The 24,392-nt window shown below is 39.5% G+C and overlaps 3 protein-coding genes across 9 annotated transcripts in view; all 3 read right to left on the minus strand.

Moving 5' to 3' along the window:
- ZC3H11A (zinc finger CCCH-type containing 11A) overlaps positions 1–18,675 on the minus strand; it is a 40,367-nt gene extending 21,692 nt beyond the window's left edge. Inside the window, exons 1-5 of one of the 4 annotated variants that reach the window (XM_064593968.1) lie at positions 18,016–18,675; positions 12,804–12,857; positions 11,377–11,436; positions 3,964–4,162; positions 2,737–2,856 (exon numbers count right to left, since the gene is read on the minus strand). In XM_064593968.1, coding sequence (XP_064450038.1) covers positions 2,737–2,856; positions 3,964–4,017 — 174 coding nt within the window. In that variant the 5' untranslated portion in view covers positions 4,018–4,162; positions 11,377–11,436; positions 12,804–12,857; positions 18,016–18,675. Of the gene's footprint in view, positions 1–2,736; positions 2,857–3,963; positions 4,163–11,376; positions 11,839–12,803; positions 12,858–17,910 lie in introns of those variants that run through there. The other 3 variants (XM_054506591.2, XM_054506590.2, XM_064593969.1) reach the window with 3 other exon arrangements.
- LOC135364683 (uncharacterized) lies at positions 12,040–12,580 on the minus strand. The gene is made up of 2 exons (XM_064593575.1): positions 12,524–12,580; positions 12,040–12,333 (listed from the first exon to the last, which is right to left on the minus strand). Exons 1-2 carry the CDS (start codon positions 12,578–12,580, stop codon positions 12,223–12,225), a joined length of 168 nt encoding a protein of 55 aa, XP_064449645.1. The 3' UTR covers positions 12,040–12,222.
- ZBED6 (zinc finger BED-type containing 6) lies at positions 12,829–18,877 on the minus strand. Of its 4 annotated transcripts, none has more exons than XM_045870508.3 (3): positions 18,709–18,877; positions 18,157–18,218; positions 12,829–18,062 (listed from the first exon to the last, which is right to left on the minus strand). In XM_045870508.3, the coding sequence occupies exon 3, from the start codon at positions 16,973–16,975 to the stop codon at positions 14,036–14,038; it is 2,940 nt and encodes a 979-aa protein (XP_045726464.1). In that variant the 5' UTR covers positions 16,976–18,062; positions 18,157–18,218; positions 18,709–18,877; the 3' UTR covers positions 12,829–14,035. The 4 variants fall into 4 exon arrangements, with proteins under 4 accessions (XP_045726464.1, XP_064450036.1, XP_045726463.1 ...); XM_064593966.1 differs by having other exon boundaries at positions 18,728–18,875; XM_045870507.3 differs by lacking the exon at positions 18,157–18,218 and having other exon boundaries at positions 18,728–18,877.
- Positions 18,878–24,392: the final 5,515 nt, after the last annotated feature.

Below are 24,392 nucleotides of genomic sequence, written 5' to 3' on the forward strand. Positions count from 1 at the left end.
TCAGTCCCTTCCCTCCTTCCCCACCTCCCTCAAGCAATTGGTCCAAGGGTATTAGGTGAGGCTGAGAAATGAGAGGTAGGCATTCCTGCTGGGAGAGGGAAGGGCACATGGCCCAGACCAGGGTGTTGGAGCCTGACTGAATGAGGAAGGCACCATGTGACAAGGTGGAACTGGCTTAGGTGTCAGAAATCATGAGGGGTTGGGAGGACATCTGTGTAGGAGCTTGGCCTGGCACAGTGTTGGAGCCTGAGCAGGGTGAGGAAAGCTTTTGTGAAGAGATCCCAACGTAGAATGAGGAGCATATATTTATGGAGGGTCAGCCTAGAAAGGGCAACAATGACTAAGCGGGGTAAGGAAGGCAGGGTCTTCCCAAGTGGGGGCCTGGTACAGAGGTGGAATATATTCCCGGGTGAGAAAGAGCTGGAACACATTCCAGGGTGAGAAAAGTAAGCATCTCACATGGGAGGGCTGTCGCACACAGAGGAGCAGAGTCCAAAGGTGAAAAAAGGGCATTCACGGGGAGAGGGGTCCAGAGTAGGATGCTGGGGTCCAAGCATGGTGAGGATGAAGTCCTCATGGTGGAGCAAGGACAGAAGCCTGGTACAGGGTTGCTGGAACCAAAACAAGGTAAGAAAGACGTCCCTGTAGAAGAGCAGCCTCATGTGTGATGTCGGAGCCTGAGGGAAAGGAAGAGGCTGGGAATACAACATTGGCTTACACAACAAGAGGACTGATAGAATCAGTGATACTAAGGACAAGTTTCTCACTTTTGGAGAAGAGAGTTACAAGTAGATAAAAGGAGAAGCCTAAACCCTACAGTGCCAGTGAATTGAAAGCATCTATGTGAACTCATGATTTTCAATACACAGACATAGAGAATAAATGATGATGTAAATGTTTGTATGTAAATCCATTTATACACTCTTGTTCTGTCCACTGTAGGCCTGGAAGCAGTGAGACTCCAGGAGCTGCTGAAATCTTATTTCTATACATATCATTCTTCACTAAAAGGATCCAGGGCTCCTTAGAGAAATAACTGATTCCAGGACTGGAGGAGGAAAAATATACGATGAACCTGAAAAATCTTGTCAGGCCAGAACGCAAAAAGGTGTTCAAAGAATGATGGAAATATCAAAAGGACACAAAAATCAGCTTGAACAGCTCTTACTGGGCAAATGTGGGTCAATCTGAGGATTAAAAATGATAGTAATGGACTACCACACTCTGAATAAAAAAGGAAACCATGAGTTCGCAAACATAAATAAGTGGAAAAAACCTGAAAATTTGGTGAGAAATGGGGAAATGACAGGGTATCAAAGTACCTCTCCACAAAATGCGTATTAGTTACAAAAAGAAAACCTGTATAGTGAAGTAATTTGGTACAAACCACCTCAACGAAGTGATCAAAGTTAACACCACCAGTAATGGGATAATTAAAATTGTATAACTGTGCCACCTAATGGTGTGCACTGAGAAGAATTATGATATTCCTGCCAGAGGTACATAACTTGAACTTAGTAATGAGGAAACACCAGACAAACCCATATTGAAGGACATCCTACAAAATAACTGTCCAATAACTACCAAAAGTGTCAAGGCAAATGAAAAGTAAAGAAAGACTAACTGTTTTAGATTGAAGGAGAATGAGAGAGCAATGACGACTATATCCGACAGTCCATTCTGGACTCGTTCCTTCTGCAATTAAGGACATAACTGGTAATGAACGGGATCTGAGGATTACATGAAGGTAATCTATCAGTGTTAACTTCCTAATTTTGATGGTTGTATTACAGTTATCTAGGAGAATACCTTTTTTTTTTTTTAAGATTTTATTTATTTGACAGAGACAGACACAGCGAGAGAGGAAACACAAGCAGGGGGAGTGGGAGAGCAAGAAGCAGGCTTCCCGCCACCAAGCAGGGAGCCTGATGTGGGGCTCGATCCCAGGACCCTGGGATCATGACCTGAGCCGAAGGCAGACGCTTAACGACTGAGTCACCCAGGCACCCCGAGAATGTCCTTTTTTGTAGGAAATATTCATGAATGTATTTGGGAGTGACAGGGAATGTAGTTTACTCCCAAGTGGCTTAGAAAAATGTTTTATAATGTACCTGCATGTTTTCTCTAAGTTTGAGACTGTTTAAAATAAATATAGAAATATAAATACTCCCCAATGATACACGTATCATTTTTACACTTTAGATACATTACCAAACTGGCTCCCAGAAAATGAAACCAACTCATACTCCCAAATATCAAGATATTGAGCATTACAACAAAAATTTCACTACATCATTAAAAAATGTAACCTGCACATTATATATAAGGTATCATTTCTTAAGCAGGCTCCATGCCCAGCGCAGAGCCCGTCATGGGGATTGAGCTCATGACCCTGAGAACATGACATGAGCCTAAATCAAGAGTCGGATACTTGGGGCGTCTGGGTGGCTCAGTTGGTTAAGCGACTGCCTTCGGCTCAGGTCATGATCCTGGAGTCCCGGGATCGAGTCCCGCATCGGGCTCCCTGCTTGGCGGGGAGTCTGCTTCTCCCTCTGACCCTCCCCCCTCTCATGCTCTCTCATTCTCACTCTCAAATAAATAAATAAAATCTTAAAAAAAAAAAAAAGAGTCGGATACTTAACCGACTGAGCCACCCAGGCGCCCCTTTCTCCCTATATTTGTTATTGGCCCATCACAACACCAGACTGCTTATTATAACACAAACTAAAAACTTACATCAATCTCCATGTGCCGAAACCTGCACACCTGTCGAAAACAGCGCCCCTCTTGCCATAATGTGCAAACAGTTTCATTTCCTAGTGCAGCTTCACAGTGACGGAAGGGACAGCTGTCACCCTGTAAATGAAAAGAATACAGAAAAGAACTGTGGTACCAAAATAGATCCTAGGTAAAGTGTGCACTGTTAACAGCTTCCTGGCATCCAGACAAACACAAAGGAATAAGGACAGACAGGCAAGGTAGAAAACTGAGGTGGAAGACAAGAACAACCTGAGGTCAACAAATTTATAATTTCCTATGACCTATTTCTTGACAGTATCCTTCATTTGATTTCACAAGATAAATGACATAAGCGGAAATGGGGCTGAAAAAAGTGGTACTCTTTAAAAGTGTATTTTATAGTTCTTCAAAACCATTTCATACATCTTGACTTTTGTAACTAGCTTTTGATGGAAAATCACAAATAGATTAGGATTTAGGTATAATTCCATGCTTCATTATATACCTCTACAATGACAATATCTGAAACAAAATGCTATATATGCTCAGAGCTTTGCTCAAAACCGATCATTTTAAACATGGCACTGAAATGATTTCAGAAGTTTTTCTAACAACATATACATTTATAGAATTAGTCACAAAGGAACGGAAAAGTGGATAGATCTCCCAATGGGGCTGCAGAAGAATCAAGCAGAAAAACAGGAAGTTTTGACACAGAAAAAGCAAAAATGCTACAAAAGCATATTTAGAAGAATGGCTTTATTACTCAGCAGGAAATGTGAAGAAACAATCAAATTCAACCCACAACAGTTTCTAGAAGTACGATACAACCCACCCATTCATTTAATACAAAGTAAATAAAAACAAACTTTACAAGCCAGGCCAAAGTGCTCCTAATTTGAATCAAAGGCACCCTGAACAGGGGTAATTATTGATAGGTAATTATTAATTATTAACAGATAATTATTATCAATAAGATAAGTGAATGATGACTATATGCTGTGGACTTTTTCACTTTTGTAGAATATGAAGAACATACATGAAAAGGAAAAAAGGATGAACAATGAATTCTCCTAGAAGTACTATTCTCTACTAAGAAAATGGTAGCAGATAATAAATGGTTGAGCAAAACAAAACATAAAAACTTAGTATATTGGGAAAATCTTATCAAATCTCATTAGAGAAATTACAGAAAGAACTGATTTTAAAGATGCCAATTCTTACTTTGGTACATGTAGAATAGAAAAAAAAATAGCAGTCTTCTCCTTGATTAGGCATGCTGGGTAGATCCTTAGATTGGAAGTGGCTTCTTGAAAACAAGCCACTGCTTCCTCAAGGCGAGGACCAGCTCCAAGTCCTCTTGAAATGGGTTTAATCTTCCAAAAGACAACTCAATCAGAGAAATCGTCTTTAAAATGCAATCCTAAAATGAGGAGACATGAATTAAAGTATTTCAGATAAATTCTTTCAACTTCCTCTTCCAAATCACCTCAGAGAGCACATTGTTAAAACCAAATTTTAATTATATTATGTACTTGCCTATTCAGAGCTTTGTGAACCCTGATTAATATTTTATTCTTATGTGAACATTATACATTCTCATTTATAATGTAAAACTTTTGTTAAGGGCAGCCATGCCCTTCTTTCATATGCTCTATGGAGCTTGTTACATGGCTTCAACATAAGATTAAATAAGCACTAACTCCATAAATGATCTACATTTTAGGTCATGAATGGGACTTACATTATTTTACACAGGGTATTTGCTAAATCTACATTGCCAACAAACTAGATCTTTTTCATCTGACGAAAGTTCCAATATTTTCACAAGCATTTTTATTTCAAAAGTATGTAATTATAAGTAGGTGGGAAAAACTGTCTCACTAGAATAATTGAAACAATTACCCCTGGATACATCTGTAGAACTAGCTTATGTAATAGTTTATGTAATGAAGACGGCCAAGGAGCAGAAGTCGTCCTTGGGATTCTTCCCATAAAACAGTGCTTACAAAAAACCACCAACAGCCCCCACCGTCAGCCCTTGCTACACTCAGGCCCCCACACTGAAGTGTTCTAGAAAGCTTCCACAGAAGTAACAGCACATGCCAGAATTTGGAAAGGGTTTCTGCAAACTCGTACATCAGAAGACCAGGTTTCAGAAACACTGATTGACAACTTGAAATCAATTAAATTAAATTCAATCAGATCTCCCACTAATAACCCTAATCCAAGCAAGGCAGGCCACAATAAGAACCAGCCTTGAAGTCAGCAACCTAGGTTAGGAATTAAGAGTCTGCCACTGAACATATACTAAAACCTTTAAAATTTGCAATACCCTCTGACTCACAATTTCATTTCTAGAATTTATCCTGAGGTAAATATTCAACCAATATGCAAGGTAATAATACACAAAAAAGTTCACTACCACTTTGCTTCTAATAATGAAAACACATCCAGACACCTAAATGTTCAGAAACTGGGGTCTGTTTTAAAAAATTATGGTACATCCAAGCAATGTGATAATATGCAGGATATTATAGATTCTGGTACCAGGAAATGGGTATGGCTGAAAAAATATCTAAAAATGTGGAAGAAGCTTTGGAATCAGGTCACCAGTAGAGGCTAGAAGAGTTTTGAGACACTTGACAGAAAAAGCCTGGAAGAAACTGCTACTAGAAAATCAAAACATTAGAGGAGTTTCTGGTGAGGTTTCTGTGGAAGCATTATTAAGAGAATGAAACGACAAGTCCCAGACTGGGAGAAAATCTTTGCAAAATACATAACTCATAAAGGACTGGTATCCAAAATATACAAAGAACACTTAAAACTCAACAAGAAAACAAATTAATTAAGGAATGGGCAAAAGATCTAAACAGACACTTCATCAAATAAGACACACAGATGGTAAATAAACGTATGAAAAGATACTCAACATAGTATATCATTAGGGAATTGCAAATTCCTTTTAGAATGGCCAAAATCCAGAACACTGACACCATTAAACACTGGTGAAGATGAAGCAACAGGGTTTGGAAGAACAAGACCAAAATGTTAGCAACAGTTACTACTAGAGTGGTTGGTAGGATTATAGGTGGCTATTTATTGTTTTATGCTGATAATAACATTCAATTTTCTAATACAAGGCAACAATATATAATAAAAAATTTAAGTCTGCCTTAATGGCTTGTCCATCACTGATCCACTACAGAATGGGACAAGGGCTAGTCCTTTAATAGCACCTCACTGATCCACTAGTAGGATTCCCCTGACCCCAAACACAAGGAATGCATTCCGTAATGGAGGGTACACCAAAAGGTAATTAAAAAAACTGCCTCAAAAAACAGAAAACCTGCCTGAAACAGGATCAAGTTTCTAAGGAATATTCAAATAATTACAATGACACATATGCAAAAAGGAAAAGTATTAATCAGAGGAGAATGGAAAAGTTTTATAATAGAAAAATATTTTAGAAAGGAGGGGGAAAAAAGCCTTAGGGATCAATTTCATTTTTGAAACAATATCCCAAAGAACAAATATGAAACTGGTGCTTGTTTCAGGAACCCCCAACTTACTAATCAAACAACAAAATGGTACTTATGAAATAGTAACAAAACAGCATGAATTGCATGTTAGGGTTTTTTGTTGTTGTTTTGCATTTTAAAAAAATTAGGCTCTGCAAAACTCCCTCAGAGGTAGGCAGAGCATGAAGACTGAATGCTGAGCAGATGGACACAGCCTTGCTAATGTTTCAACAGTACAGTAACTTCATGTATCTGTTTTAAACATTTAACTTCTTTATCCTTCTATGGGGTGGTGGGGGGGGGGAGAATGTAACTGTTATTCAAGAAAATGGCCAAAAAACCCTTCCCCAGAGATTTAGGGAAAAAAAAATTGACAGTAATCGCTACTACCCCAAGTTTGCAGACTCAAAACCAAGATGCATACTGATAAATTTTTTTAAAAAAGATTTTGAGACAGAGTGCGCGAGGGAGGGGCAGAGGGAGAAGCAGGCTCATGGCTGAGCAGGGAGCCGGACACGGAGCTTGATCGCGGGACCCCGAGATCACAATCTGAGCTCAAGACAGCTAGCTGCTTAACTGACTGAACCACCCAGGTGCCCCCCCACTGATAAATTTAAGTTTTAAAAAGGAAAAACAAAAGTATTAATGATGCCAAGAAAGTATGAACTTTTCAATAGCAAAAGTAGGAAGCCAAGATGAGTAATTGGTCCTCTCCCCTCCCACCCCTGAATTAATGTAGGAAAAAGGATAAATTCCTTTAAAATTGCCATGTTCTCAGTAAGCTTTAAAGGATACAACCTGAGGGGCTCCTGGGTGGTTCAATCAGTTAAGCGTCCAACTCTTAATTTCAGCTCAGGTCAGGATCTCCGAGTTGTGAGATCAAGCCCGACGTTGGATACCACACTGGGTGTGGAGCCTGCTTAAGATTCTCTCTCCCTCTTCCTCTGCCCCTCTCCACCCCAAAAGGATACAGCTTGATACAAATGAGTATCTGCTATGAGAAAGAGAGGAAACAAAAGAAAGTTCAAAAAATAAGAAAACTCAAATTTCTAGCCTCTTCCCCCAAAGAGATTTTTTAAAAAATTATTTAGAGAGAGCGTGCATGTATGTGCAGAGGGAGGGGCAGAGGAAGAGGGAGAGAGAGAAAAGCAGAAGCCCTGCTTAGTGAACCCAATGTGGGGATGGATCCCAGGACCCCAAGATCATGACCTGAGCTGAAATCGAGCTGGTCGCTTAATTGACTGAGCCACCCAAAAGAGATTTCAATACAAGTAAAAGAATAAGCTGATGAAAAACACAAAAATTCAATTTTAAAATATTGTCAGGATATCTATCTCTTAGAATGCAGAAAGATGTCAACACAAGAGAAAAGGTATTTAAGATGGAAATAATTCCAGGAGATTTAGTTTCTATACAATGGAAATTCTAAAAGAAAGGAATGAAATTGGTAGAGATAAGAATAAAATAATACAACAAAATTTCCCTGAACTGAATAAACCTGAGTCTTTAAATTAAAAGGGGTTCATCAGGGACACTTGGGTGGCTCAGTGGGTTAAGTGTCTGCCTTTGGCTCAGGTCATGAATCCAAGGGTCCTGGCACTGAGTGCCGCATCAGGCTCCTTGCTCAGTGGAAAGCCTGCTTCTCCCTTTCCCACTCCCCCTGCTGTGTTCCCTCTCTCGCTATGTCTCTGTCAAATAAATAAATAAAATCTTTAAAAATAAATCAAGGGGAGATTATGACCTTAGATTTGGCCTTTCAAACTACATTTCAAGATCTCAGGATTTGGAAGAAGTTTTAGACAAGGTCTCAAAAAGTATACCATCTATATACTCCACGTATTCTTGAAAAAAATTACTTAAGGAAGTATTCTAAGTTGAGAAAAAGAACTTCACGTCCACTATTTCACTGCTTTTTAAAAAAGTTTTAAAACAACTGCTTTGGATATCTTATTTATGATACAGCTGATAAATCCAAAATAAAGCAAACTGAACCACAGTATATTAAAAAAATAAGATCACATAATCAAAAAACATTTATTCCAGGACTAAGAATGGTTTAACATTAAAAAAATTCATTACATTAGGGACACCTGGGTGGCTCAGTTGGTTGAGCATCTGCCTTTGGCTCAGGTCGTGATCCCAGCATCTTGGGATCGAGCCCCACATCAGGCTCCCTGCTCAGTGGGGAGCCTGCTTCCTCCTCTGCCTGCCGTTCCACCTGCTTATGCGCTCTCTCTCACAAATAAATAAAATCTTTTTAAAAAATTCATTACATTAACAAATGTAATGAGTAAAGGGTGGGTAAAAACAAAAACTCTGGTATCTTAAAACCTTTTTTTTTTTTTTTAAGATTTCATTTAGTTATTTGATAGAGAGACAGAGACAGAGACAGAGAAAGCGAGTATGAGCAGGGGGAGGGGCACAGGGAGAGGGGGAAGAAGACTCCAAGTTGAGCCTGACATGGGGCTCCATCCCAGGACCCCAAGATCATGACCTGAGCCGAAAGCAGACACTGAACTGACTGAGCCACCCAGGCACCCCAGGTATCTTAAAATTTCAAAAAGGAAAACATGGTTTAAAAAAGGGATTTAAAAATGGTATTTTTTTTTAGATAAAATGGCTTTAAAAAAAGGTAAAATGCAGCATTTACCCCTGATAAAAACTTACTATAATTACAAGGAACCTCCTTAGCATACATGCATTCAATCATCAGAAACCATCAGCACAAGCAATATGGTAAAACACTGGAAGTGACCTCATTCCAGACAAAAAAGGAGCACTTGTTGTCTCCACTATCTGTCAATACTGTTTCCGAGTCTAGCACATGAAGTAAGGAAAGGTATAAAGACTAGAAAGGAGGAGGCAAAAAAAATTTAGTACCTACAGATTATATGCTTGCAAACTAGCAAATCTAGCAATCAACTAAAACATATTTAATAAGGTATTTTTAAAAATCAGTAAATTTCCCATGTGCTAGCTTGGTAACAAAGTCCCATTCACAATAAAGCTGTAAAACATACAGGAAGAAAACAAATAAGTATACAAAACCTACATTAAGTTAAAAACTGAAAACTATGAAGCTACCAAGGCACTGAAGACCTGGATAATGGAGAGAGAATGGAGTAGAGGCTTAAAGCAGTTTATTTCTCCAAATAATGTATACATCAAATGAATAGTTTATTATTGGAACCTGATGGACTATAAAATCATCTAGAATAACTAAGATAAAGAAAAATTTTAGAAGAGAGGACCTCACTCTCCTTGATATTATAATGGATGTGAAATATACCATTTAATATTCTCAAATGACTTTAAGATCAACAGAATTTAAACAAGTCCACAAATGTGATTTGTGAAAAAAGTAGCATTTAAAATTAACAAAAAAATTTGGTCTCCCACTTGAAAAAAAACCATTTCTACTGCATATAAAAAGGTTCTAAGGGAATAAAAGCAAAGATGGCAAAGAGGCTTTAGCTCACTAACTAAAGCACTATACTAAGAAAGATTCTGGGAGTGCCCAGGTGACTCAATTGGTTAAGCGTCTCCCTTCGGCTCAGGTCATGATCGCAGGGTCCTGGGGATCGAGCCCCGCATCAGGCTCCCTGCTCATCCGGGAGTATGCTTCTCCATCTCCTGCTCCTCCACCCTGCTCATGCTCTCTCTCCCCCTCACTCTGTCTCAAAAAAAAAAAAAAAAAAAGATTCTGAATTCATAACTGTGCTCAGCAAAAAGGAAAGCAATATTTGACACCTTTATTGACCATGCTTATGGGAAGGAGAGGCAATGCCATATAACTACAATCCCTAGATTAATTTTTTTTAAGTTTTTATTTAAATTCCAGTTAGTTAACAAACAGTGTAATACAAGTTTCAGGTGTACAATAGTAATTGTACACTTCCATACAACACCCGGTGCTCACCACAAGTGCACTCCTTAATCCCCATCACCTATTTCACCCATCATCCCACCCACCTTCCCTCTGGTAACCATCAGCTTGTTCTCTACAGTTGAGAGTCTGTTTCTTGGTTTGCTTCTCTTTTCTCTCTGCTCTTTTGTTTCTTAAATTCCACATATGAGTGAAATTATAAGGTATCTGTCTTTCTCTGATGGACTCATTTCGCTTATCATTATACTCTCTAGCTCCATATATACACACACATCTTCTTTATCCATTCATCAACTGAAGGACACTTGGGCTGTTTCCGCTGCAATGAACATGGGGTGCATGTAACCCTTTGAATTAGTATTCTTGTGTTCTTTGGATAAATACCTAGTAGTGTGATTGCTGGATCATAGGGTAGTCCTAGATTACATTTTTAATATAAAAAATATAACCATCCAAGTATTGCAAAAAAAAAAATACATGATATATTTTTTATAAGCTCAGATTGGAAAAAAAAAAAAACTTTTCCTAGCATGATGCCATAGTTAAAAATCATGATAAAATTGACAGATTTGACTACATAAAATGGAAAACACTTATATAGCAAAAGATCAGCAACATGACCAAAGATTAGTATTTTTACTAAAAAGGGTATGTCAAGAACTTTTACAAATCAAAAAAGACATCATTAATTACTCAGTGTATTGGTACAACCTCTTTAGAGAATTGTAATAATTCTACAAATTTACATCTGAGAGCTGGTTCTCGGGAAATAGCTCACAAAGGGCTGTTATTGGATGTGGGCTATTTTTATTTTTAATGGCAAAACTCCAAATGTCTATCAATGAGAGATCTGTTAAACTACAGCACTTCCATATAAAGGAATACTATCTTGTCATTTAAAAAAAAAAAAAAACAGATGAGGCACAGCTATGTGCATGGAACTATGTCATGGATAAACTACTGATAGTGCTTTCCTAAGAGGAAATGGAATCACAGGGAGATTCCACCTCGGTATATTGTTTTTACCTTTTTTATAAAGTGCATGTACTATGAAAAAAGGGGGGAGGGGAAGGAAATGTTTCCATCCCCAAACCAAAAGCTTGTAAGTAATTACAAGAAAAAAATATCTTGACAATGGTTTTTTAATTTCTTACTGATCCAGGAAAATTATGCCTTAAATTACAAAAATATTCACTCCTTTAATGAGAAAAAACCCATTCCCACACTTACATTAGCTGGTTGCTCTCAACAGGAACCTCTGTGTCTTCACTGAGTTCCAATCTATTACGCCTGTAGGTCGAACCAACACTCAATCCATGAATTAATAATAATGGGGCAGAAAGAATTTTCCTCCTCACATTGCCAAGGAAACCTCTCAGCCACAATTCAAACACAGGACGTGTTTTTAAAACATCTCCCAACTACTGGGAGATTAAGTCCATTCGAATAACCTTTGTCAGACTGGAGACAGCTAGGCTTAGTTATCTCCTCAAAAACAAAAACAAAAATAAAAACCAACAAAAAAGAGAGTTCATTTAAAGATGAACTTCAGAGTCAAAGGATTATTGGAAAAAAAAAAATCCATCTTCCATAGCCGAACAATATAATTTAAAAAGAAAGAAGAAAAAGAAAAAAGAAAAAGAACACCAAAATTCAATAAGATCCAATTTCTGGTCTTCAAGATTTCTTCACCTATTAAGAAAAAAACAGAAACCTTCCCCCATCTTTATTATCTGTATAATAAAAGCATACTTGTATGAAAAAATATAAAGTGTTTTATGTATATAATATACATATACACATATACTAACTGGCTTATACACACACACACACATATACACAAATGTGTAGAAATAAAACATTTGGGTAAGTTTTCCCTTTTAAAATACACTACAAAAGCCTTCAGATTTGGGTTCATTATAAAAATAGTGAACTTACTCTTACACCAAAGTATCATGACGTGTATTGCTATGTTACACTAAATTGTGCCCAGCCCACAGAATAAACATGAAGGGAAATCCTTACACGTGAATCAATGTGTATAATACGGACGTATGTACATCATATTTCTCATCTTCAGGGAGTGTTTAACCAAAAAAGATAGAAACGTATAGTTACCGAGTAACTACAGAGTGGTGCAGCACGCTGTGGAAGGCAGAGCAGCATTACAGCCGTCCTGAACTGGCACTGTCACAATCCAGAAAGCTTCTATCTAATGGAAGACTTTTTCTTCCTTTATAGCAACACCAGTGTCACTGGCATGACAGTCAATATTGGCCCTGCAAAGGCTTGCTTAGGCAGCCTGGTTTCATGTTTGTTTGTTTTTTTCTTTTACAAGTGATGGCTACAACTAAAGACTTTATAATTATTCATTTACTCCAGTTAGTAAAAGGGTAAACTTTTGGAGTTTAAATTTCATTTCACAATGGTACATTTACCATTTAAGAATTAAAAAAACAAAAAACCCAAAAAACAAAAACAAAAAACGATTTTGATACATAGAAATGAGTTCTAAATTTTGAAACCAGCCCCGTAACAAAGCAGTTTTGATTCTCATGTAATAAATACTACATAATTTCTAGGCTAAATCTTGCCAAATACTATCCAAGACAAAACTAAAATCAAAACTTAAAAAAAAGTGGACACCTTTTACTCACACTTAATACTAGTCAATTTTCCAGGAAATTTTTGGGCAGGGAATATCCCCAAATCTAAAATGAAAAAAAGGAAAAATTGGGATCTTACATTAGTTATTCAGTCTGAAACTTGTAATAGACTTTTACTAAAAGTCATCATTTTCTGGCTTCCCACTCAACCACAGAAACATACTTTAAGAGTGGAAAGGGACTTTAAAGTTCACTGAGATCATTTCTCTCATTTTACCAGTGAGGTAATGATTCCTAACACCTGAAAATATTGAGTGCTTATGTTTAGCTAAGATTAGAAGCCAAAAAACAATCTCACAGTTAAGAATACAGTATTATGGATCATTCAGCATATATATTTAAAGACATTTAAGATCATTTAAAAGCAGAGAAACATTCTTTGGGAAATGGACACTGTGTTTGTCAAAAGTGTGCTCCTGGGGCTTTTACTCCAATTCCCATTCAATCTTTTTCAATTTTTGTAAACTTTTTATTATGTCATTTGCCCGTAAATTTGTAAAAAGTACCCATACAATCTTTGTTTTATTGTTTTTACACTATTTTCTGAAAGTTAAAAAAGGCTATTCAAAGACTAAAAGTACATTTTTCCTGATAGTTTTCTAGTGTTTCCCTTTTACATAGATCCAATCCTAAATATAAAGGGTAACTCTTTTATCACACTCAGTAAGTTGAAATGATAAAGCTGACCAGTATGAGGAGGCAATTAGAAATTTCTAAATTTCATGAGTTTTGTTTTTGTCAAGCTGTAAGTATGGATCAGGGTTTTTAAAAAACTAGAAAAATGGGAGAGAGGGGGAGGAATACCAGCTTAGTATGCGTTTTTCCCTCAATTTCACTGGTTTCAGAGCAATCAAACTTCCCATGATGGTAGAAATTTTTACTTAAAACCAAATTACAAGTTCAATCTACCAGCCAGAAATAGCCTAAAGCCTTTCAATGCTGCACTATATTTTTTAAGTTAAAAAATATCTTTTCTCTCTTAATTGGTATAAACAAAATTTCAAGAGACAGCTACACTGAGTTACTACTGTGAAATTTTTAATCTTCACTGTCAGCATTATTATTAATCCTCTGAGGAATTTTCAGCACGTTTTGTGTTTTCAGGTTTCCCCAGATTTGTGTATAAAGAATAATTAGTATAACTATATATAACAACTATAGCAATTAGGATACAGTAACATAGCAACAAGTTGCCCATCTCAAATGGAAAAAGGAAAAAGAAATTAAGGTAGTATTTCTTTTTCGTTGCTTTGAATAACTTCATTCCCAGGATCCCAGCTCAGAACCAATGTAGAATAATCATAGTTAACATTTTTCAAGTTCATTTTCAAAAACATCAGCTGTTCTATATTGTCAAAGTCCAGGCTCATGATCTGTTTTGGGTGAAACTGGCTATTTGCAGTAAAGATACATTCAGACTGCCAACTACACATGGGGCAGCTTAGATATTGAATGGCAACTTGGGTCAAAGCTGGCCATATGCTCACCTTCCTCTGCCAGTAAATCAAAGGGTCACCTCCTGAGATCTCTGAATACTTCTCTTTGAAGTACTCATCAACTACTGCTATGGCAGAAGGAAACATGAAGCTTTTGCTTCCAATGGCAACATTATCTACAGCTGAGCTATCAAAAGACCCTGAACTGGAGGTGCCTTCTCTTATAGATGAGGTAAACGAATCAGCTCCTACGATGGCTGAGGGACCAGAAGCATCTGAAGTTGCAATATGGCAGACCTCTGAAGATTCCATATAATTGCAAACTTCTTCTGCAAGGATCTGCTTATAAGTTTCTAAATCAGCACCTTGAGGGAAAAAGTCTTCCAAACTGTTTTTAAAGCAAGGGTCTAACAAAGCAGCCAAAACACAGGGCTTAGATTTAAGCATGGCACTCAGTAGGGTATCAGTTTCAAGTTTCAGAGATAAACTGTCCACCAGATTGAGTGCCTGAGTAATACCTCTTATTTGAAAATCTTCTCTGAGTTTCTGCAGAGAAAGGAGCAGATGATGGATTAGGGGGAGCACCTGATTCAATCCTGTGGTCTTGACACTCACTTTCTGGGTGGCCTCCTCAAATGGTTTCAGAATATCACAAACGTAAGTCATTAGAGTCCACTGAAGGGAGGTGAGCACAACTCCACTAGCTCTACCAAGACTATGGTGAACTGAGTAGCAATGCTCCAAGAGCCATTTTAACATATAAAAGGTAGAAATCCAATGGCCAGTTTCATCCTGCTTCAAATTCTTCCATGGAAGTTGGTGATCATTTTGGAACTCCTGCAGAATCTGACGGGCCTTGACTGAATGACTAAAATGATGACAGGTTTTCCTAGCAGCTACTAACATATTCTCAATGCTTTTGTGCTCACAAAAAAAGTCCTGAATGACTATATTTAAACAATGCAGGAAGCACGGCACATGGGTAAAACCGCCATCTTTGATTGCATGTACCACATTAGAGGAATTATCAGAAACAATGAAGCTAGGAATAAGGAAATTAGGAGAAAGCCACAGACCAATCTGGTCATTTAATTCTTGTAAAATGTTGGTTATCAAGCAGTCTTTGGCCAACCCTGTTACACAAAGTACTGCCCACTTTCTGAAATTGGGGATCCTGCCATTACTGGAAGAAGGTGCAGTTTCCAAAGAGACCCAGTGTACAGTCACAATGAAATAGTCAGTGGATGGGTCATGGGTCCATATGTCCACAGTCAGGTGGATCTTTTGGCTTTGAACATTCTCCAAAGTTAAGAAAATTTTTTCTCTGACCCAATCATATAATTGAGGTACGGCCTTTGTGAAAAAGTAAGTTTCAGATGGTAACCTATAGTCAGGGGCCACAATCTGCATGAACCTCTGAAAGGCTGGAGTTGAGAAGTAGTTGTAAGGATGCATATCCTCCACAATCATTTGAATAATTGCCTGACTTATTTGACTTGAGACTGAATTTTCAGAATACGTTGTTTCTCTCTCCTGTGCGTGTGTCAGAGCGTCTTGCTCTGCTACAGGAATAGGACTCTCAGATCTTCTACTATTTTCAACCTCTAACACAGGAGGTTCATCTGAATCAGAGTCACTAAGGTCCTCAGCTGTTAAATCATGGCTGCCTGTAGACTTCTCTCCATGCAGAGGATCGCTTAAGAGATCATTTCTCTCAGTGTCAGCCTCATCTAATCCATTTCCAACCGCACCACTGTCTTTGTTGGCAACAGCCCAATGGATGGGATGTGTGGCCTGCAGGTGTCGTTGAAGAGTTGAAGTCCCTAAGTGAGAACCTGGCCTACCCCGGCTCACACTTCTTTTACATATATTACACACAGCTCTTGAGATGTGCTGAGGATCGGTATAAAAAAAATTCCAAACTGCAGATGTCTTGGCTCTTGTTCCAGGAATTAAGGCATGCTTGACAATATTACTTTTGATGAGAAATCTCCCTCTTTCTGCCCTCAGGGCATCAGATACTGATTTATCACGTTTCTTACCCATTCTGTTTTCATCTAATGGATCAGTAGACATATATTCAAAGCTTCCATTGCTTCCAGCAGAAGAGGGAGATAAAGGCACATCCAAAGTAAAATCCTCCTCCCCACTAGTGACTCCATATTTGTTGGCCCTGGTCCAGTGAGGTGAATGCCTTGCCTGCAGATGTCGTTGTAGAGTAGATGTCCCCAGATGGCTGCCTGGTTTGCCCCTGCTAACACTTTTTTCACAGAGGTTACAAATAGCTCGCCAGGTATACTGGGGGTCAACATGAAAGAAGTGCCATACAATGGAAGTCTTGGCTCTGGTACTAGGTAGATAGATCTGTTTTTCTATATTGCTCTCAAAAAGACTTTCTTCATCCTGCTCATGGGCACTGGAAGCTAATAAAGCAGGGGCATCTGCAACAGGCCTCCCAGATCCCAAATCCTTAAACTTTTTCGCAAGGATCAGTTTTTTTCTTCGCCTTTTCCCCTTAATCCGTAAACCCTTCTTTCTTTTCTTTTTAGCAGGCAGTTTTGCCTCTTTATCCATTCCTTCTGCCACCATCTTTCCCTCTACCACATCTTCTTCATCTGTATTCGAATTAATAGGAACACATCCCAGAATCCCAGCACCACTAAAAGTGCTGCATCGTCTGCCAGGAGAGAGTGAGGAAACTGGTACACTTAAGGTACATACACTCATTCTCTTTATGTCTCCAAAATTCGTACCAGAATCTGTTAGTGGGTTTGTTACTCAAGCAGAAATACAGCTGTTCCTCTCTAATTGCATTACCTTGTCTCCAATTTCTATGGGGAATCAAATTCCCTTTGGAACAATGACTTTCAAGCCAGGTTATTTTTGGAGGAAAAGTGACAGCAATGGAGAACATTCCCAAACTCTTTTCTTAGAGGGTTTTATGATCCCTTCCAATTTCTGAGTTCTGAATCTGATTTCAAATAGTCCAATCTCTTCATGTTATAGAAAAAAAGAACTTGAGGCCCACTTTCCCAGAGTCATAGAGTTAGTAGCAGCTAGAAGCCAGGTCTTCCAAATCCCAGGCCCATGTCCTTTCTGCTTCATCAAGAACTACATCTCCTTGAAATGCCTTCAGCTTTAAAAATATATATTTTAATGATGTGTCATGGTAGTAACATCAATTTCCCTTAATTCTGAAATTAATTATTTTCAGGAAATTTCACTTAAACAAAAACATAGTGCATCATTCAACATTCATCCCTTAGGACTGTGATTTGACAATACAACCCAAAAAGTCAATTCTGGGAATATAAAGCAGACTCCACATACTGGTCATTAACAGCAAATGCTAGTTGAGCCCTTTCAGCTTTAAATATAAATAATACAATTTTTAAAAATGCGGATGGCTAAAAAAAGTGTTTTGAGAATAAAAATTTAAAAGGTCACAAGCTGCATTTTCAATTTACTGTTTGTATCAAGAGTTAATCCAAATTTAGTTTTCAGACATTTTTAGACTGGAGAAGCTTTACTGCCTGTAAATGTACTAGTAACCCATGAGTGGAACTCTAGATGAACAACAAACACTGAAATTTAAGCTTTAAACCACTTTGATTCCTTTTCGGTTGATCCCTCCCCTTCCCCCAATACCTACATACATTTACCCTAAAAAGCATCGCTATCACTAGTTCCACAGCCTCCTTCTCAAGGTCCAGAACCAAGGCCTGCAAGATGTCAACAACATGGGCCTTCCCCATAGGAATCCGCACCGATTATGGGACTTTAGGGGGTGTTCTTCATTACGGTTTCATCAATCCTACAAGGAGAACGGAAGTGTCCCTGTTGTTCTTGACTCCGATGCGGAGGGCTGGGGTGGGAGTTAATTAAAGTAGGGAAGGGGTGTAGGATACCGGATTAAGGTCGGTGGCTTTCAGTATGTGGAGTTTGAGAATATCTCCCAAGTAGTGGGACCCTGGAGAGGAACGAGAGTAGGTAAATTCAGCTCCTGGCACCCAGTTGGATTTAGGCAGTGGGGGTCCGCTAAACTAGGGAAACTGTTGTCGCGAAGAAAGCAAGCTAGTGTCAGTTCTCTCTCCGGGAGACGGGGCACAAGCCGGCTTTCCGGGGCTGCTCCGGGCTCCTACGGTTTCGCCAACACCGGATGTGGGGGAGGGGAGGAAGGTTGTTGGGAAGGAGCAGGCGCCGTGGGGGTGGGGTGCAAGGGATGGGGGTGGGGTGACTGGAACTGAGAGCGGGAGCCCGGGGCTCCCAGCTCGCCCCGGCGAGGGCGGCGGGCGGGGGGCAGGGGAGGGGGGTCGTTACGGCGGGGCCGAAGGACCCGCTCTGACTTCCCGGGCTAGGCCGCAACCCAGGGGCGAGGGGAGGCCGCGGCCACTCCCCTCGCCCTCTCCCCCACCTCCCCTGCCCCGAGCCACCGGGAATCAAAAAACGGGTCTAGTTACCAGAGAACAGAAACTTTACCGAACCGCCGACACTGTCCCCGACTCCCGCTTGCTGCCACGTCTTTCTTCTTTCTTAGCCGGGGCCGCCCGCCGTCCTCACAGCAGCAGCACCAGCAGAAATCCAAGACTGCCAGCGTCAAAGATGGCGCCTGGCTACAGGCTCAGCTCTAAGACCCGGCCGGTAAAAGTGCCAGCACGACGCAATGCGAGAGGATTCTGGGAGATGTAGTTTCCTCTATGAGGCGATGCTTAAGATGGTTTCCCCGGGTCACAGGGTCACGTGAGAGGGGAGGTGCTAGGACGTGGGGTGTCTTAGTTTTGGGGGGAACGCGGTTTTGGAAACTTACGGGTTTCTTGAAACCGTCTTTGATTAAAAAAAAAATTTTTTTTTAATTTTTTAATCAAATGAGGTAATAAGCGAGAAAGCCGCGAGAACTGTGTCTACCAGACAGTAGGCCCTCATAGAATTTGGTTCATAAGTAAATCGCCTGAACCATGTATAGTTTTCATTTAGAAATAAACTACTTTCCCCATGCAGTGTTGAAGGATCTGTGCCTTTATTTTTATTTGAAGAGGTGAAATTGGGTTTGGGGGAATTGCTTTTGTTTCTTAAAACAAATTTTTGTGTTGAAAAAATAATTCATGCTCATTACAAGTTTCGTGAGGGTTGGCGTAGGGAAAGGAAAAACCAGTGGTCGCCTGGCCACTTCATTATTAACATTATACTGTACTTTCCAATTTGGATGTGTTTACCTTTTTTTCCTCTGATTATAAAAGTAATACATATAAGTGGTTTTTAAATTTTTTAAGTAATATACAATTGTGGAACATTGACCTCTCCATTAATTTCATTCCTGCAAAATAATCTCTCACTAATTTAGCATATATTCTTTCTAACGTTTTTGTATGCAAATATACCTAAGTCTATTACTCTGATCGAGGAGGAGCCCAAGATCCCCTCTGGGTTAGTGGCTCAACAGAACTTACTTAGGTGGCAACATTTTACCCAGCTTGGATAAAGGATACAGTTCTATTACTAAGAAAGCATACATTTGATGGTTAAGCAGATGGGACTCCAGGCACCTTTTATTTCCTCCCAGGCTTGTTCCGCCAGATACCAGCTTGGTGTGGGAGCCTCAGCCAGTCCCAAGTCTCCTCACACTTGGGCTTTTATCCCCTTTTAAAGTGAGAAGGCACAACATTAGAATCCTAGCCCCAATCCCTGCCTTACATGACAATACTCTGTGATTGCCATGTCAACCAGGCCCAACAAGCAGGTTCCTGATAACCAATTTCTGTCTGTGCCACAACACCTAGGGTGTTTAACTGAAAAGTTTAGCAGAAGGCTAGCCAAACAGCTGAAGGGGTTTTCAGCCCAGGGCTTTACAAGCTGCAGTCCTGTTCTGATTGGTATACGATATATAGTTATATCATATTTCATCAAATCTAAAGCAATAAGACGCATCTTATTTTATAGAACTCTAAGACAAAAAAAACAAACAAACCAACCAAAAACCAGAAAACCCAGCCATTAATCAGAGATGTTAAAAGTTGAAAGGATATATGTTTTAGATAGAAAGAAATACAGTGTTTTAAAGATATGAACAAGCTAAAACTATCCATACTATCCATATTGTTTTGCAGTTTGCTTTTTTCCCCACTGTACAATGTATCTTGAATATCTTTTAATGGTCATCAGTGCTTAGAGGCCTACCTTATTCTTTTTAACAGTTCCCATTCCACTGTAAGGCTGTTTGGCAGTAAGTTTCAGCAGGATATGAACAATGTGAGGCAGAGATCACTGGGGCCTATCTTGGATGCTTGCTACCATACCAGGTATTAGTGGTAACTGAATCTTCCACTGACAATTTTACAAGTGTGATGATTGAAAGAATTTTCCACAGTCTAGCTTCTGGCTCCATACATTTCAAACCTTGTCTCTTCTCCATAATCTACATGCCACTTACATCAAGATCTGACCTCTTGCCCTATGACTTTGGGTCATAATGCCAGATGAGTCTGCACAGTGGGTAATAGGGGTATTCTTGAAAGCCATTTCTACACCAACATGTCTCTAACCCAGTGTCCATCACCAGCATCCATCATCCCTCCTCTTTTTCTTCCTGCCTTTGGGGTTCAGCTGTCTGGTACGAGTGAAGAAATAGGGACCAGCAGAGCCTTCTAGCAAGAAGCCTTAAATAGAAATCACAAACATCTGCTAACTAACTACAACAGATAAATTTCAGCATCTTGCTCTAGCTGCAAGACCAGAACTGGTTTCACTGAAATCAACCTTCCTAGGACTGCCTTCACCTCTTCACTCCCAATGCATTCTTAGGTTGTTTTATTTCCTTGTATGGAATTTTTTTTCTTGGTATTTAATTTTGGAATGAGGCAACTGGTTTTATTGGGTGATGGGTCATTTAAGAAAAGACAGATTAGTTTTCATCCTCATCATCCTCAGTTACCTTACACTAACTATACTCCTACGTTTAGCTTGCTGTGCTAGGCTTTGTGGGGGATTCCAAATGGGCCTAAGGTGTGGAAATGCCCATGTGGAAGTTTTCTGGAAGACCTGATAAATATAAAGCTAAATAACTACCAGGTAGTGCACACCAAGTGTCCAGCCATGGTTTAGACTTGGGGTTACAAACTCAAATACTTACATGAGCCAGGCACATATGAGTACAGTGAGCAACTGCAAGGATAAAACTTGGAGTCCGTGCCCTAGCCAAAGGGCCAGCTGTTAACGATGAACTCCAGCCCATTCCTGCCAAGAGGGGATGCAGACTCACTGTCACCACATCTTCTGATTTTTATTTTATTTTTAAAATATTTTATTTATTTATTTGACAGAAGGATAGAGAGAGAGCACAAGTAGGCAGAGTGGCAGGCAGAGGGAGAGGGAGAAGCAGGCTCTCCGCTGAGCAGGGAGCCCGATGCGGAGCTCAGTCCCAGGACCTTGGGATCATGACCCGAGCCGAAGGCAGCCGCTCAACTGACTGAGACACCCAGGCACCCCTATCTTCTGATTTTTAAAGAGAAGCTGAAAATTCAGAGTTTTATCTGAAAATTTCTGATTTGTCAACTTGGAAGCTAATCCAGATAAAACAACTACAACAGAAATCACTTTGTGGGCTGGTCTACAACCTCTACTTTAGTTATAGAAGGGTTAGAAAGGAGGTGGCCACTGAAAAGTGCAGTGTTTCAGGACATGCTTTCTGGAGGGAGTGAGACTTGAGTTGCCCGAACGTGGGCCAGAGGTGAGAGGTAAGTGAAGACAAGGAAAGAAGCTATGTAAGGAAACCTCCTGAAGGGGTGAGGAGAGAAATTCAGCTGGAGGAGTCCCCAGGTTAGAGAAAGAGAGAACATTGTAAACGTAGGTGGGAACAAGAATCAAGAATTCAAGGTGGAAGACCTTGGATGTTGGGAAGGCATTTGAATAATATTGTTTAGACAATAGGGGTTCCTCGAAGGGTTTGGAACAGGAATAAAATGGGAGAAAGTTTGTAGAAAGGTAGAAAGTGTGCAAAGTTGTGTCTCAGAAAGACTGAAATAGTGGTGATGTTCAGTCCCTTGTATTTTAAACTTGTCTCTCTATAATTGTTCCCCAAAGCCTAGCAACATACAAGATTCCTCCTTCTATTTAGAAAGAAAAATTGGATGGTGAGGAAGTCTTATGCTCAGTTCCTAATTTTTCTCTGGCACACCTAATTTCTCATCTTTTTTGCCAAGATCACTGGCTACTTTTTCACCTCACATACACTCTTCAATGTATTTCATTTAGATTTACATCCTCATGGCTTCTCTGAAATTACTGTAGTGTGGTCAAATTTTAAATTGAATGGCTCCTTTTCAGTGCCTATTTTTCTTCTTTTTAGTAACCAGCTTATAGTGACAGTTTATTATGTGCCAGGCAATACACTAACAGTTTTTTTATATCCATTATCCAATTGAATCCTCAAAATAACTGTTAGATTACTACTATTATCTATTCCTATTAGATAAGTAATATTATTAACCTTCTTTTACAAACACTTATAAAGTTCTAGTGATGAGTCCAAGGGGTCATTGCTAGTGAGTAGCAAAGTCAGGCTTCACACCCACGTCTGTCCAACTCCAAATCATTATGCAATCATTTGACACTCATTCACCATTTTTCTTTCTTTCTTTCTTTCTTTTTTTAGAGACACAAAGAGAGAGAGCACGTGTGCACATGCCAGGAGGGGAGGGAAGGGGAGGGGAAGAGGGAGAGGGAGAGAGAATCCCAAGCACGCTGATTGTGGAGCTGATCTCAAGACCCTGAGATCATGACCTAAGCCAAAACCAAGAGTCGGATGCTTAACAGACTGTGCCATCCAGGCGTCCCCATTTTTTCTTTCTTTAAACTTCCTCTCCCATAGTTTAAAGAACAAAATTCTATCTTGGTTTCCTTCCAAATTCTCTGGCTGCCTGTTCTCTAGTCTCTTTGCATGTTCCTCTTTCTCTGTCCCTCACTTAATCATTGGTGTTCCCCAGGATTCAGTCCTCATCCCTCATCTTTTCTCACTCTGCATTCTCTCTCTGGGTTATCCATCCATTTCCCTGGTTTCAACTATGAATTAATTTTATGTGGTGACTCAGATCTGTATCTCTGACCCAGATCTCCGTCCGGCTGCCTACAGGAATCATTCAATTGGATGTTTCAGAGTCATTTTAAATTCAACTTACCAAAACGAAATCATCACCTCGTGTCTCCAACATCTCCTCCTCTTCCTGACGTCTTTGTCTTAGTGGATGGCGCCACCCACCATCCACACAGTTACTGAGGTCAGAAATCTGGGAGTGAATGAGGACTCCTCTCTTTTCCTCACCTCCCATGTCCAAATACTTAGGAGCCTTATTGACTTAGCCCCCTAAGTACCTCTTGAATCTGCATTTTTCTTTTCCATTCCCATTGCTTCTGCTTAGTGTAGGCCTTTATCGCTTGCTGCTCATTTTCTGGATTGCTGCCATGCCTCTTCACTGGTTTTGCTGCCTCTCCATCTTGCCCTCTCTTCTCTCTCTTCCAAACAACCACAGAATTTCTCTTCGAAAATGCAAGTATAGGGGCGCCTGGTGGGCTCAGTCAGAAGAGCACTCAACTCTTGATCTTGGGCTTGTGAGCTCAGCCCCACGTTGGGTGTAGAGATTACTTCAAATAAATAAAATTTAAAAAATAAAAAATAAAATGCAAGTATAATCTAAACATCACACACACACTCACACACACACACACACACTTATGCAAGGAATACCTTCTGGAGAATCGATGAAAAGTGATGAACTGAGGAAAGTGGAGCTGGATGTCCGAAGTAGGAAGGAGATTTTTCACTGTACTTTTTGGTACCGGTTCAAATCTTGTCTTACTATATATATGTTACTTTTGTTATAAAAACTAGTAAAAATGGATATCTCTATACTTTGATCCAGCAAGTCTACATCTAAAAGTTTGTCCTGTACTGTACTCCCACAGGAGCAGAAATGACATATATACATGGCTATGATTTAACCTATAAATATGATAATGGCTAAATTTAAAGTGGTATACCCGTACAATGAAGTTCTATGCTGTTATGAAAAGCAAGGATGTGCTTTGCACAATGCACCTGTATTAATGTGTCTAAACACGCAAAAGACCATTATAAAATGTTACCATTTGAATA

This window comes from Mirounga angustirostris, unplaced genomic scaffold (assembly GCF_029215605.1).
Source record: "Mirounga angustirostris isolate CCGP_5_RB_7025 unplaced genomic scaffold, mMirAng1.0.hap1 SCAF_6, whole genome shotgun sequence".
Taxonomy (NCBI): Eukaryota; Metazoa; Chordata; class Mammalia; order Carnivora; family Phocidae; genus Mirounga; species Mirounga angustirostris.